Source organism: Engystomops pustulosus, chromosome 7 (assembly GCF_040894005.1).
Source record: "Engystomops pustulosus chromosome 7, aEngPut4.maternal, whole genome shotgun sequence".
In the NCBI taxonomy this organism is placed as follows: Eukaryota; Metazoa; Chordata; class Amphibia; order Anura; family Leptodactylidae; genus Engystomops; species Engystomops pustulosus.
The window spans coordinates 46,458,876-46,474,227 of record NC_092417.1 but is presented as its reverse complement, the minus strand read 5'-3'; the positions used below and the strand labels follow the sequence as shown (position 1 = coordinate 46,474,227).

The 15,352-nt window shown below is 42.5% G+C and overlaps 1 protein-coding gene across 3 annotated transcripts in view; it reads left to right on the top strand.

The window, feature by feature from the left end:
• ARMH4 (armadillo like helical domain containing 4) overlaps positions 1-15,352 on the top strand; it is a 115,602-nt gene that overhangs the window by 90,678 nt on the left and 9,572 nt on the right. For all 3 annotated transcript variants that reach the window (XM_072115766.1, XM_072115764.1, XM_072115765.1), the window contains exon 6: positions 10,266-10,297. In XM_072115766.1, coding sequence (XP_071971867.1) covers positions 10,266-10,297 — 32 coding nt within the window. The remainder of the gene's footprint in view (positions 1-10,265; positions 10,298-15,352) is intronic.

Genomic DNA, 15,352 nt, shown 5'->3' with positions numbered 1-15,352 from the left:
TAATACAAGTTTCTATAAGCAACAGTACGAGCTTCCCCAAGGCACCGCTCAATGTCAGGCGTCCTACACAAACTCATAAGTCATTTAATGCAAATTTGTTCTGAACAGAAAGTTACAATCTGTTGTAAAACTTTGAAAAATCTCATAAATTCCCTGGCAGACGTTCAGCACGGCAAATGGGAAATATTGTTGAATTAATATTTTTATTGTTCAACACTATGTCCAGTTTTCTGACAAAATAATATTCTGATGCTAAATGGAACATGCCATCAGTAATTGGCCTAATAAACCACTACCAGTATGTGGCAACAAAGGTGAACACCTTCTAGATTATGTTCCTTTCATGACCTGGTGTGGTGGCATCATCCAGAAAATCAATTTTGAAGTGAGATGTAAATTGGTTTTATGAAGTCAAGGAGGCGGAGAGTTTAACATTGAAGTCAAGCTTTCCCTGACCTAGAACGCCCCTTTACTGCAATAAGGGTCCTGCGTGCAGGGATGTTATGAACACATCTCCTGAAGGCCGGCACATGATGTTAATCACATGAGCAGAGGTGTTCAGAGGCAGGGAGAGCTTGACTTCAGTGCTGAACTCTCTGCCTCCCTGACTTGATACAACCAATTAACATCTTACTTTAAGAGTTGATTTTCTGGCTGATGCCACCAGACTGGGCCGTGAAGAAACATATTCTTGAAGTTGTTGAAGCTGCTTGACAACATACTGGAAGCGGTTTATTACTCCAATTTCTGATGATAGGTTCCCTTTAATATGAGCAGATGACCTATAGAAAAGGGACATGTCCGCAGGAATATTTTGCAGCACTTTTACGATTTGGAATCACTTGCCACAGAAATCTTTCAAAATGTACCACTTTTTTTTACAGCGGAAATCCTTTGTTACCTCCACACAGATCTTGGAAGGGGTATTTTATGAGTCTGGAAAATCTCAGGGGGCGAGGCAAAAAACTAAAAAAGAACACTCACTTACCATGCTCCAGCTCCCCGTCTCCTATTGCTCTGGTACTTTTAGTTTCAGGCGTTGCGTCTGACTTTGTCTTTTAAGGGTCACAGGATTCACTTCATCCAATAAGTTGACTTATTTTCCAGAAGATTTAACTTTCTGTGTTGTCTCCTGGTCCAAGCAGCCACTAATTGGATTGGAAGCCCTGAAATCATTGGAGCTTCCAGTAGGGCTTGGGCCAACTCAGATAGTACTGGCGTGACACAAGAACCAAGAGGTTACAGCAGAGTTAGTATGTGTTCTTATTATCCTTTGCCTAGCCTAGTTTTTATCTTCATTGGAAAACCGTTTTAAAGGGGTATTCCAGTATTTTCATATTGATGCCCGGTTTGTCAATATCATAGCAGTGGGGGTCTGATGTTACTAGTCTTCCCCAATCAGCTCCCTTCTCTTTGCAGTGGTTGTCCAGGCAGAAACGTGCTGTCCTACAAAAATTTGTCATAATAGCTACAATTATAAAAGTATTTCTAATAAAACAGCTCCAGTACCATTGACTGATCACATTTACCCATAAGGAACTTCTGTAGAGGATAAGATAAAATAAATCCATAGAATATTGAATATTGAGCAGGTGATATGCCGGTACTTCACGCACTGCAGAGCAGTCATATTTCACATACTAAAGAATAAAAGGTGTTTTATTTATTGGAAATCCATTACACCAAGTTAAACTAACGTTATAATTCAGCAGGAAAGAACTAAGAGAAAGTTTATTATAGTGGATAGTGATTGAAATACTGAAGAACTGATTAGCACTGTGTTAAAATCCCAAGGATTGAGATTAATTGACTATTAACAGATCACGTCAATTGTCTCGGTAGGAAACATGAGAAAACAGAATGCGGCTCCTAGAATCAATGGAAATAAATGAAGTGGCTGCTACAAATTTTTCAGTAGGAGGAGACAGGGAGCTATTGATTGCCTTGTCAGTTTTAAGTTGGATCATTGCCCTCCAATATATATATAAATAGAAATGTATATATTGGGGCACATTTACTAAGGCTACGAACGCCAAATTTTCGTTGGGTTTCAAGTTTTTTTCCGTTTTGCACTAAAATGCGATCGTATTGTGTCGTATTGTGTCGCATCGGCGCTGGCTTGCATGCGACACAAATCGGGGGGGCCTGAACGTCGGACAACCCGACTGATTCGGACAAACCATGTCACAAGATCAGCACTCACATGCACCGGGAAGAAGAAGGTGAACTCCGGCGGACCTCAGCGAGGGAAGCGGCACATGCAGGAAATTGGACGCGATCTTAGTGAATCGCGGCAGATCCGAATTCTCGTCGGACAACACACGGTGGGGATCGTGACGGGACGGGTAAATAAATGTGCCTCATTGTGTGTGTTGGACTCAAGATACAGTCCTTGCTACCTTCCTGTTCACCTTGTACACAGCAGACTTCAGGTACAATTCAACTAGCTGCTACCTAGAGAAGTTTTCTGATGGCTATATTAAGTCTCATTATTGGTGAGTACAGGGAGTACAGAGAATTGATCCAGGGTATCATGGATTGGTGCCAGAAAAACCACCTTAGGATAAATGCTGGGAAGACTAAAGAGATGGTTGTTGACTTCCATAAGAGCATTTCTCCAGGGGATGGACATTGAGATAGAGAAGTCCTCCTCAACAATAAACTGGATTGGGCAGAGAACATAAACACACTTCACAGGAAGGGTAAGAGCAGGCTATACCTGTTGAGGAGGCTGAGGGTATTTGGAGAGCAGGGGACACTTCTGCTGGGATGTAGTCTGTTGGGGAAGCAGCATCTTAGCGACGGAGAGGAGCAGACTGGACAAACTCAGTAGGAAACCCAGCTCTGTCCTGGGGGTCCTCTTGACACAGTGCAGGTGGTATCTGAGAGGAGGATACTGTGTGAGTTAAAATCCATTCTGGAGAATAGCTCCCATCCCATGCATGAGACTGTGGTGGCATTGGGTAGCACCTTCAGTGACCAACTGCAAAGAGAGCGTTATCAAAAGTCATTCTTCCTTGTGGTGATCAGGATGTTCAACCAACAAGGACCAAATGGAAGTAAACTGTGCCCACCATCAAACCAGTGCCTGCAGGTCCCATCCACAGACTGAATATCAAACTGCCGATCATTGCTTGTCTTCTTCTTGTCTTTTTTTATCATTTTTTCTTTTTGTTCATTTATCTCTATGATAGGATAGTATTTTTTTTACCGGATCAGATGCACAGACAGCCACCTACAGTGGCGCCATTCTTGACATTACATTCTGTTAAGTTCAGCTGCAAGTCCATCAGATTTAGATTAGGTTAGTCATTGTGGGTTGAGTTGAATGGTGCGACTTTACTTTTACATTTTGTAAGTGTAAGATGAGTGATAAAGTAATTTGAGTTTGACTTACAATAAAGAGTAATTTTGTTGACTTCTGGCTCAAGTCTTTAAAGGGGTTATCCGGGTTTAAAAAAAATTTTATGGCCGGGCTGGGGAGGGCTATTTAAACACAATAAACATGTACTTACCTCCTCCGGTGCTGCCGATGTCCCGCGCCGCGGCCCGTCTTCTCTGTGCGCCGGTTTCATTACAGGGGCGCACAGGGAGCTTCCGGCCGGCCGGATGCTCCCATGCGCACCATCTCCCAGCGCTTACAACGCTGAGAGATAGGGACGGATGGGAGGAGCTGTCCACATCGCGGACCGGAAGCTCCCTGTGCGCGGCTTCCGTGCCCCTGTAAACAAACAGGGGCACGGATCGAAGGGACCGCGGCGCGGGACATCGGCGGCGCCGGAGGAGGTAAGTACAGGTTTATTATGTTTAACTAGCCCTCCCCAGCCCGGCCATAAAAAAAATTTTAAACCAGGATAACCCCTTTAATAGTATTGTTCTGTCATTGTAATCTCTCTGCTGCTGTAACACAGTAAATTTCCCCACTGTGGGACTAAAAATAAAGGATCATATCTTCTGGAAGAAAATCTGATCTTATGCAAATAGAAAACAAAAAAAATCTTGTTTTGCTGACAAAACGGGAAAATTAAAATACTCACCTCATGACTACTCTTAGGGGATCCATGAATGATTAAATAAATATGTGTAGAAGTTTAACATCAGTTATAAATTGTGATCATCTGTTTTCTACCCTATTGACCCATAATGGGTCTGTTAAAGGGGTTGTCTGGGATAATTTTTTTTAAAATATGGTTTAAAACGTTGCAAACTAGCCCTTACTCCGTACCTCTGGCACAGCTCAGCACCATTCATCTCCACAGGCATAGTGGTACCTACTGGATCCCATATTAAAACATCTTAATCCTGGCCAACCCCTTTAGTTGTACTCTTTATTGTATTTTTGCCACAAAAAGGCAACTTTCCAATGGTGGTTGCCCTCAGTTTTGTTGTTCCGGTGTGGACTGGAATCAGGGAGTGCCAGCTAAGCTGTGGGTAATTATTTAGAATTTTGGTGGCTTCCTGTAGAACTTTTTTATTCATGTTATTTTACTGTTAACTCCTACAAGATGCATAATTCACTGTTCAGTGAAAATTGCATTTTCTATCAAGGAATTATTTTGATTATTTAAGCACATGCCCATCAGGATATCTGATCAGTGCTGGAGGTCACAAAATGTAATGAATGGGAGCAATGGATATAGTTACGGCTTTCGGCTACCCCTCAGAATGTGTAGCAAACAGTGTAATATAACTGGAGAACTTTTTTTTTATGATCGGGAACCACTGGAGCAACATCCTGTATGAAGTGTACTCCATGTCCCGTAGCACACAATTTCATAAATGTATTTTGTATAATGCACCTATAATTGTGGCACGGAGCGCTGAATAATTGCCTCCAGATGCAGAAGCAAAAGACAATTGTGGTTGTTTGTGACAAAAAAAATACAGGATCTGCAGGTAAATCTATATTTATACCGAATACACAGAGTTCTCTGGCAAAGTGCCTTCTTTTTTCCATTACATAATTGGTTTGTCTTACATATGGGGTTATTGAAGTTCAAGATATAGAAGAAGAATGGAAGGACAAGTCGCATCCAAGTGGCAGCGTTGAGGGCACACTCAGTGATAGCTTTGCTATCTCAGACATTCTTAGCTTCCTGTAATTCAATGCCTGGTGTGAAATAGGTCATTTACTGTAGCCGAGCAATGTACCCATTGACCTTCTAGTAGAGTCATCGCTGCTATGGTGAAGTGTGTGCTAAAAGGTAATCGCTCAAAAGGATAAAATAAAATGACATGACAAGAGAAGATTTTTCTTTGTTTCTCTAGAGTATATTTGGAATATGTCTAATTGTCTTAAAGTTGTTGGTTTCCTTTTCTTCAATCGTTCAACTGGTGTTGCCACTACTGAGATTTATCCCCAAATGCTCCCTGTGGGTAGACCTTTGGTGGGCACACTTGGTCACTGCTCCATTCACTAGTATGGGTCTGTTGGAGACCACCATGGAAGTCCATAGAAGTATGAGAGTATTTTTATGAGCGTGCTCCCCACATGCAGCATTTGTGGCCCCTGTTCTCATGATCACTGGGGGGTCCCCTAAGTAGCACTCAGTGATTAGATATTTATCCCTTATCTGATGGACAGGAAACCCCCTTTTAGCATATTGTTACATAGGCGTCCCTTTGATTCCTGTGATCATTTTATCATAGGAGCCGTTCTAACAAAACTGAATTTTCCAAAATACAAAATCCCATTATTATTATACATCAGTTATCTCAATACAGGAAATGTAATATTGTGTAAATCAGAATTTACAGACATTTAGTACAATGTGCTGAAGATCCTATCTAGAAATGTGCTTGTAATGTATCTGCACATGAATACATTTATTATTACAAATTCTTACTGCCAGAAATATTGTGATGCTACATATTTCACTTTCAGTTTGTTCTGGTTACTATTCATTGTGCACATAAACCTTGTGTTTTCAGCCCTGAAATTTAATAATTATACATAAACATCAAGATTTAGGGATAAAATTACTGATGCATGCACAGAAAAAAAAATTTGAATTGGGTGGTTTATGATATTGTGAATGATGTTACCCTGAGAAATGTTCTGTAAGAATAGAAATTGGTTTTGGAGGTTTGTTATAAAAATAAGCTGAAAATGAATATTTTATAGGTATTTTTTGTATATATGATGATTTAGGTAAATGTAAAGGAGATTATGTCAGACCAGTAGAAGATCTTGTTAAATGTTCTTATATGTCTTTAGACTATTAATATCAGATCCGATCCAACTGATCAGCTGAATAGTGTAGTCACTGTAATCAGGGCCGGCTCCAGGTTTTAGTGGGCCCCTGGGCGACAGAGCCTTAGTGGGCCCCTCCGTGGACCGCCCTCCAGTGGCCACACTGACCCTGGGGACACACTGAACCCCCCCCTCCCCTGCGGACACACTGAACCCCCCCCCTCCCCTACGGACACACTGAACCCCCCTCCCCTGCGGACGCACTGAACCCCCCCCCCTGCGGACACACTGAACCCCCCCGCTCCCCTGCGGACACACTGAACCCCCCTGCTGACACAATGACCCCCTCCAGACACATTGACCCCCCCCCCCTCCCCCTGTGGACACAATGACCCCCCCTGCTGACACACTAACACCCCCCCCTCCCCCTGTATACACACTGACCCCGCCCCCCACGGACACCCCTTGGAAAAGAAAAAAGAAAGAATTTACCTGTCCTGGTTCCCCCGGAGCAGCGCCTGCAGCTGTCTTCGGCCTGGGCCTCCCGTACGCGCCGGCTCTGAAGCCGGCACACGTGATCCGATGACGTCATCATGTGCGCCGGCTTCAAAGCCGTCGCATACCCTGCGGAGCGCCGCATCGTTGGAACCGGGACAGGTGAGTTTTAGATTCTGCTTCTATGCTGCGCTCCCGACCAGCGCAGCATAGATGCAGAATAGTGATCCATCCGGATGGTGATCAATTGTACCAGTGTCTTATAGCGACACTGGTACAATTGATCCGGGGGCCCGAGTGGGCCCCTCCAGTACCCCGGGGCCCCGGCACTTGCCCGGGCTGGCCGGGTGCTGGCGCCGGGCCTGACTGTAATCCACGGGGGTGTTACAATCGCGGTTACTGGGTGTGCGACCCCAATTGGGCCCATATGGGGAGAGGTCACTATTCAATATCTGTTTCTATTCCTGCACAAAGCTGCAGGACCTCCTGACATCCAGGGCAGGAGCTAGACATGCAGCTGAAGTGTGTTTTATGTGGTTTTACAGCAGCTATGGGGTGTGATATGATGTTCTGCAACAGCTGAGGTGTTTTTTGTGATGTTCAGCAGATAAGCTTTATATTACAGGGTTTTGCAGCAGCTGATGTTAGTATTATGAGGGACAGCAAAGTGGACATTTTCCCAGGAGACCCCTGCATGTGGGCAGAGGATGTATTGCCCTTTTTTACCCCTTGGGTGAAGTTGCTTATCATATCATCTATCTCCTGTCTATATATCTATCATCTGTCTGTCTAGCTATCTATTTCCTATAATTTGTCTATTTACTATCTATATATCAATCTAACCATGTATCTATCTAGCTTATTGTCTATCTATATAACTTCTATCTATATCTCTATCTCCTATCTATCTATCTATCTATCTATCTATCCATCTATCAATTGATCTTCTATCTCTCTTCTACTCTATTATTATCTATCTAGCTATCTATATATAATCTACTTTTTATTTATGCATCTATATATCTATATCATATTTCAGATTTATGTTCTATCATTAATCATCTGTCCATCTACTATAACATTCTCCTACAGTCCCATATTACAGATACTTACCCTACTACTGATTGTAAACTTCAACGTGTTATTATTATTATTTAAATATTATATATTAAAGGTTCCTCTTACTGACTTTGACCGAGTGATGGGCTTTTTCATATATTTGAAAAGGACACATGGAGGAGCAATATCCCAAGGGTGGGGGCTGCTCCTCTATAGCCACTCCCAGGGGACAAATGGCTATAGAGGACAAGGGGCAAGTCACACAGCACAAGGCAAGACACTGAGAGTTAATGTAGAATTTTCTGTAAAGCCTATTTTTTATACAAAAACTTTGGCAATGTATGTACTATGCTCTGTGGGGACTGGGGGAGTGCTAAAAATGGGTCTTCTGGTGACAGACGCCCATTAAGTGTTGTGTCCATCACAAATCTTATTGCTAGATGACTTTATGTATGAATTTGATCACACAGGGATATTTGCTTTAAGCTAATATATGGTGATATAGACTTTGTAAATGCACTGTACAATGCATGTATACTATACAGTGCGTGTGTAATTTTAGTCTTATAATGTGGTTTTATAGGCACATAAATGGGGGATGAATGTGAGGTACTGCACAGTTCAACAAATGGTGGTCTATTATTAGTATAAAACCACATGTCCTCAAATGGATGGTCCCAGTTTATAAATTATATAGAGGATACGTTTCTGATTTCTGCACTGTTACTCAGTTTTATTGGTCAGTAGTATCCTTGTAAATTGGCAGCCGGGTAAGTGTTCCTGCTGATGGAGACCCCCTGATCACATACTTACCCTGTGTCCTGTGGCTTGGGGATAAGTGCATGTAGCTTGACAATCAGTGCACCATATAAACCTCTGTCTAAATCCCTACATCTCTATCCATCTATATATGTGAAAAAGCTGCCTGTTTATACAAGTGGATGACTATTCTGCATTGAGCTCTATGTCACTGCTGTATTTAAGGTCTTCAACAGCCTCGGGGTATTATTAACAAAAAGAACATCTCTGCAATATAAAATATTAACACAACTCTAATATATTCTTCAAAAGGGAGCAGGAATGCCTCGTGGCTGCAGAAGACACTGCGTCTGTATCACAATGAGAGCTTTCAACGTAATCATGTTTTTGCATTTAGTGAAATGATAGAGCGTGTCCCAGTGGGACGCACACGAGCCTCAGTACCCCCGAGGCTTTCATGACATTGATACTGAATAAACTTACACTTAGTGTGGCTTTTCCCCTTCTCCACATTACTGTCATGCTTGTCTAGATTTGTTAACACCACAGTTGTGATTAGAATTGACAGCACAAGGGGCACCAAGAGTTAATACACCCTAGTGTAGATAATGGGGCACATTTACTTACCCGGTCCTGTCGCGATCCCCGAGGTACTTTGCCTGTTGAGGATGAAGTCCAGCGCGATTCACTAAGATCATACGCCCAATATCCTGCATGTGTCGCTTCCCCACTCAGGTCCACCAGAGTTCACCTTCTTCTTCCCGGTGTATGTGAGTGCATGTCTTGCGACACAATTTGAATTTTAAATCCTACGCTTAGTCCGAATCTGTCAGGTTGTCTGACGGCCACGCCCCCGATTTGTGTGGCATGAAAGTCGGCACTCGCGCCAAAATCCTATCGTGTGTGCCAAAAACTCTTGTTAAATGCGGCGCCAATCGGAAATAGTTGGGAAACCCGACACAACTACGGTGTGCGGACCCTTAGTAGATGTGCCCCAATGTGCCTATAACACGTTGGGCACAAGGGTGTATTGGGGCTCCATTCTAGCTCAGAGTTACAAGCAGTCTATGCCCCCTTTGGTGCTTTTGATTTCATGCCAGTGAATCAGATACTTTGCATTATTTTCCGAGTGTAAATGTGGTTGCAAATGGAAACACTAATCGAAATCTTTCAGTATGTTCTAAACATAAATCCTCAATGTATGTGGCACACAAGGCTCATAGGGCCTTGTCAAAAGAGTATAGAATATAGATCCCTTTGCACTGAAAATTGTGATTTACTACGAATATATTAGTACCGCAGAAAAAAAGGAAAGGGCCACATAACTCATTGGTGTATGCACATAGGACACCCAATTGCCATAGGACAGGACACTTAGGCCCTATGGATACATTTAGCCTATAAGCAAAAACTCAAGAGAAGATTGTAGTGTAAATATAGCTCTAAAGATGGAGACATGATATATATCTATCTATCATCTGAACACTGATTTGGATGATGCTTTGCTTCTGCTAGGGAAGTCTTATCTCCCCGAGAACAAATTGATCTGATAGTTTAAAATTCCCCCCTATATACCCCGATATCTGCTGTTGAGAAAAGCCCACTCACAGTAGAGTGTTGGCCAAGCCCACTGATATTGCTGGGTTTGGCCAACATACATCTAAAGTGTGTACTGTGTATAGTACAGTGTATATGATTTCTGTGCCAATCAAGTATTTTCTTTCTATTACTAATTGTCATTTTTTTGTATCCTTTTTAGTAAGAAGTTGGATGGAGAAGTTGAAAGATAAGGTAAATGACATTTCTCAATAATTTCTTATGATATGTCATAAGAGTAAACCCGGAGGACTGTGTAGTTATTAAATAATGGAAGCAAATTACTGTATATACTCGAGTATAAGCCGATCGGAATATAAGCCGAGGTACCTAATTTTACCACAAAAACAGGGAGACTCGAGTATAAGCCTAGGGTGGGAAAAACATTGGTGCCAGCCCATGCCCCCCAGTATATAACCAGCCAGCCCATGCCCAAAGTATATAGCTTGCCTCCTGCTCCTAGTATATAGCCAGCCCATGTCCCCTAGTATATTGCTAGCCCATGCTCCCAGTATATAGCCAGCCATTGCTCCCTAGTATAAAGCCTGCCAGTAACCCCTAGTATATAGCCAGCATATGCCCCTATAAATAGACAGCCAGCCCCCTTATATAGCCAGGCCCTTCCCTCAACCAACAAGCCCCTAGTATATAGCCCCCTTATATAGCCAGCCAACCCCCTAGTATATAGCCATCCAGCCAGCCCCAGTATATAGCCAGCAACCGCCCCTGTATATAAACAGTCTGCCCCCTTATATAGCCAGCACCTGCCCCTTATATAGCCAGCACCTGCCCCTGATATAGCCTGCACCTGCCTCCAATATAGCCTGCACCTGCCTCCAATATAGCCTGCACCTGCCTCCAATAAAGCCTGCACCTGCCTCCAATATAGCCTGAACCTGCCTCCGATATAGCCAGCTCCTGCCCCTGATATAGCCAGCTCCTGCCCCTGTAGAGAAGACCTGCGGGGGCGTCGGAAAGGTGAGTTTTGACTTTATTTTTTAGAGTATACTACTCGGCTTATACTCGAGTATATATACGGTAAGTCAAAGCTGTTAATGCAAAAGCCAAAGGCCTCGGAAGGTTGTAAAAACCAAAACTCTTTTATGGGCCTAAAACCCCTTATTTCATCTCTTGATTTCATCTCTAGATGAACTTGTCACCAGGTTTTACCCTACTGAACTACTACCCCCTCAGGGGGCTAAATTCCTTCAATTATGTGAAATCTCACCAGTTTTCCTCCGAGCTCATATGCAAATACAACCCTTCTCATCTCATTTTCAAATTAGATGAGTCAAGTTTACTGGTTACAATGGGAGTGTCAATTTAGAAGCCCCTATCTTCTGTTCTGTAGTACTTATAAACATGCTGATGTCATATTAAAGATCATTATTTAATCTTTTAGATTATATCAGGCTTATTGCCTTGTGAGATCCAGTTCCTGTCTATTATTTAACTGCCTACATGTCCTCTTATGTAACTCCCAAAAACATAATGTGGGATCTAAAAGATGAGACTCTTATCATTGATATAGCACAAAAACATGTTTATAGGTGCTATAGAACCAAACATAAGGGCATCTGAAGTGCCACTCCCCCTGCAACCACTAAACTTGCTTAATCTCATGTGAAAATTGGATGAGAAGAGTCATATTTGCCTGTCTTTGGGGTAGATTTTTTTTATAGGTAATCAGATGAGATTTAGAATTTAGGAAGGATATTGTATACCCTACCTGATGTAACTGGCAGTGTAGTGGGGTAAAACCTGCTGACAGGTTCCATTTAATGAATAGTTTTAAATAATTTATATACAGGAAGACTTTTGCTTGTAGTCGGTTTCTGTATAAACATATAAGTCTGCAGATACTGTTTATATTACACTTTGGGATATAATGTGCAGTTTGAAATGAAAATTGGGTGCAAATATATACATGTACTTTACATGCAATATGGAAATTCACTCCTTAGTATAGTCAACTTGAGCCCACCATATTATAATCATATGTACTGAGAAGTTCTTCTTTAACCTCTGTCTGACAGCATCTTATGTTATTTTGTCATATCAGTTAGGGTATATGGAGTATTTCAATAAATTGTAAGAACCATCAGACCCCCTGGGCAGGTGTAACATTTGTGCCAGTTTGCGCTTCTGCGTCATCCTTTTTCCGTAAAGTACAGCATGGGATGTGCTGTGGACTATGATTTGTACTTATTTATACCACATACTCCTTGCAGTCTTAATTGATTTCCATTACACCTATCTGTCTCCTGCTGATTTTGCTATGGGTTGCAGACAGTTAAAGGACATCTACAACCAGTTTCCTGCTCGTTCAGTCGAGGGCAGTGGTGGAGAACCTATGGCAAAGGTGCCAGAGATGGCACTCAGATCCTTTTCTGTGGGCACTCAGGTTATCACCCCAGGACAGAGTTCACCAGACAGGAACAAATCCACCAAATCTTTCTGCAACTTAAAAGATGCTGCTCTCAGCACTGTTTTAAAGCGGCACTTCATTGAACTGCAGGAAAAGTGAGAAGGTCTGGACAGGGCTGCATTATCTCTGGAGGTTCTCCTGCTGGACCCTTCATTCTTTCTCTACAGAGAGGCCCTGGAGAGAAGCTACAATGAGAGTCTGAATTTGGTCTCCTTCTTTCAACTGTATTGGTGGCCTCAGGGGCTGATACGATTGAAAAATGTGAAAGAACAGGTAGAAATAAGTTACTGCTTAAAATGCCATGTTGGCTTTTCACGGTAAATAAGTGGATTTTGGTTGTAGCTTGGGCATTCGGTCTCTAAAAGGTTCGACATCACTGGTCTAGGGGATGGGGGGACCTGTTTTTAACACGTTTTCTTGCATCTTTATTAATGAAATAATAACTTTGTAAAACAGCCGGAGGGGATCAGGCTGATGGCCCCCGAGCGCCTCTCGGCTTCCACAGCTTTTAATTTATGCACGCCCCCGCTACAAGCCTCCTCATGCTCCGGCCGGGGAATTACGATCTGGCGGGTGATGTCAGAGCCAGGGCGTGGAGAGAGCAAGGCGTGTGCTCTCTCCTAGTTCCCCGACCTGGAGCAGCAAGAGGCTTGCAGCGGGGTCGTGCATAAATTAAAAGCCGGGGAAGCCGAGAGGGGCTCACGTGCTGGAAGCTTGAGCTCCTCCGGCTATTTTACAAGGTTATTTTTTAATTAATAAAGATGCAAGAAAGCAGTCTAATTAGGACAATTTTAAGTTCGTTGTGATGGACAGATGCTTTCTCTATTCACATTCCTCCCCTGGTCTTTCTGTTTGGCTTAGATGTTAGGTGGGCCTTTGATATCATAGAGTGATAGAATATGGCAAGAGAGGACAGGGGGAAAGCGCTAATAGTGTTACACCTTTTTTGAAAAGATAGAGGTTTGGGTGAAAAATTGTGCTCACCGTGTAGGGTTGTGCTAGGATAGGCACAACGCTATGAGATGTTAGAGGTTTAGATGGCAAATGATCTGGTGCTGCTTCCCGGTGGAGGATCTCCTGTGTGGTATAGCCGTATCACTCAGGAATTTTTGGATAGTGGGGTTATGTTTGTAATTCAACCAGATGGCGCACTCAGAGTGTAATATACAATTCGGTTTATTAAGGATCTTAAAACACAAAGTGTTTGTAATTCAACCAGATGGCGCACTCAGAGTGTAATATACAATTCGGTTTATTAAGGATCTTAAAACACAAAAGATCCTTAATAAACCGAATTGTATATTACACTGTGAGTGCGCCATCTGGTTGAATTACAAACATAACCCCTTTGATATCATAGAAGAAGATCAAATGCCCTCTCCATAGTGCTAGCTACAAGTCTTCTCTGGAGCTTGCTAGCATATTCTGTATTGCTTTATTTAATTTATTTTATTTTTTTCTGATCTTTGCTGACCTCCTTACCTTCTGTTTGACTCTTTTCCTGTTCTGAGTAGTCCTCTTTGTTTTCACCCATATTTGTATGACCTTCCGCTCGTGTTTTGCTTTGTCCTGTTTTTGTCTCTGTGTTTCACTTTAGTACAGGGAGGAAATGTCTCCCAGTTGTCACCTACCAAGTAGGGTAGGGTCACCAGGTAGGTTGGGACAGCTTTGTGGGTTTACCGTTAGGACTTACCGTCCGCACTTCCCTTGGTTGTACGTCCTCTAACAGCAGCAATACACCAGGGCTGTATTTGCAAGTAAGTACTAAAGGTTCTAAAGTTCCTAGGGCATCCAGTTAAGGAGGGGCATCCCCAGGAGCATTAATTTAGTTATTTTATACTTGGCCAGATTATTGCCACAGACCAATGATATCATCAACTAAAGAGGAAGTCCAAAAAGTTACAAGTGGGTCCAGAGAGGTGTGATTGTTACAAAAAATAGATAAAAAAAAATTAATCAGCACATAATCTTGGATATGAAATGACATAAACATGTAGTGTCCCTTTAAACAATACTTTCTGAGAAGTCTGCTTAGAAAAAATCCATATACTGAATCTATTGCGTTCTGTCAGCTCGGCTTACGTTATACCTTGTAACATCGTGCCTGTTTTCCCTAGCACATGATCATTGCAGAGAACCCAGGCTCTTGTTTGTTGTTAAGGAATTTAATAAAGCACAATAACCAGTCCATCCAGACCACACACACACATTGATAATTGAATGATGAGCGCTGTACGTAGTCCCAGTCGCTAAGAGCCGGGGCTTTATTACTACACAATCAGCGCCAGTTCATTTTGGTGCAGTGCAGATTAATCCGCACTGATGGATGGGGCTGGACAGTTATAGGAATCAGATCTCACACGCTGGGGATGGGAATATTTATACATTTCGACTAGTGGAAGGTTTTAAAGGCTCAAATCATCTTATCTCACTAACGTATACATATATATTTATAGCACAACATAAATATTTATTCCCTGACACATCCTATTCCTGCTAACAGGTTTACTTTATTGTCACCCATGTCACTGTGGATTACTACTAGACACATTATACACACATGCAGTAGATAATTAAACTCCCCAGAAGACCACTCCTATAAGAAGACCCCTTACCCTGAAAGACCATTTTTTTCAGCACCCTCTATGAGTCAACTATGAGCCATATAACAGAGACAGGGTATACACATACACTTCCCATATCACAAATGAAAAAACTAATGGGGGGGATTCATCAAACGTTGCCGCATCGTTGTTCCCCCCAGCCCAGCAGGTTGTGCACGACCATGCAAACGGATCAATTGTACACCCAACAGGGCCTGG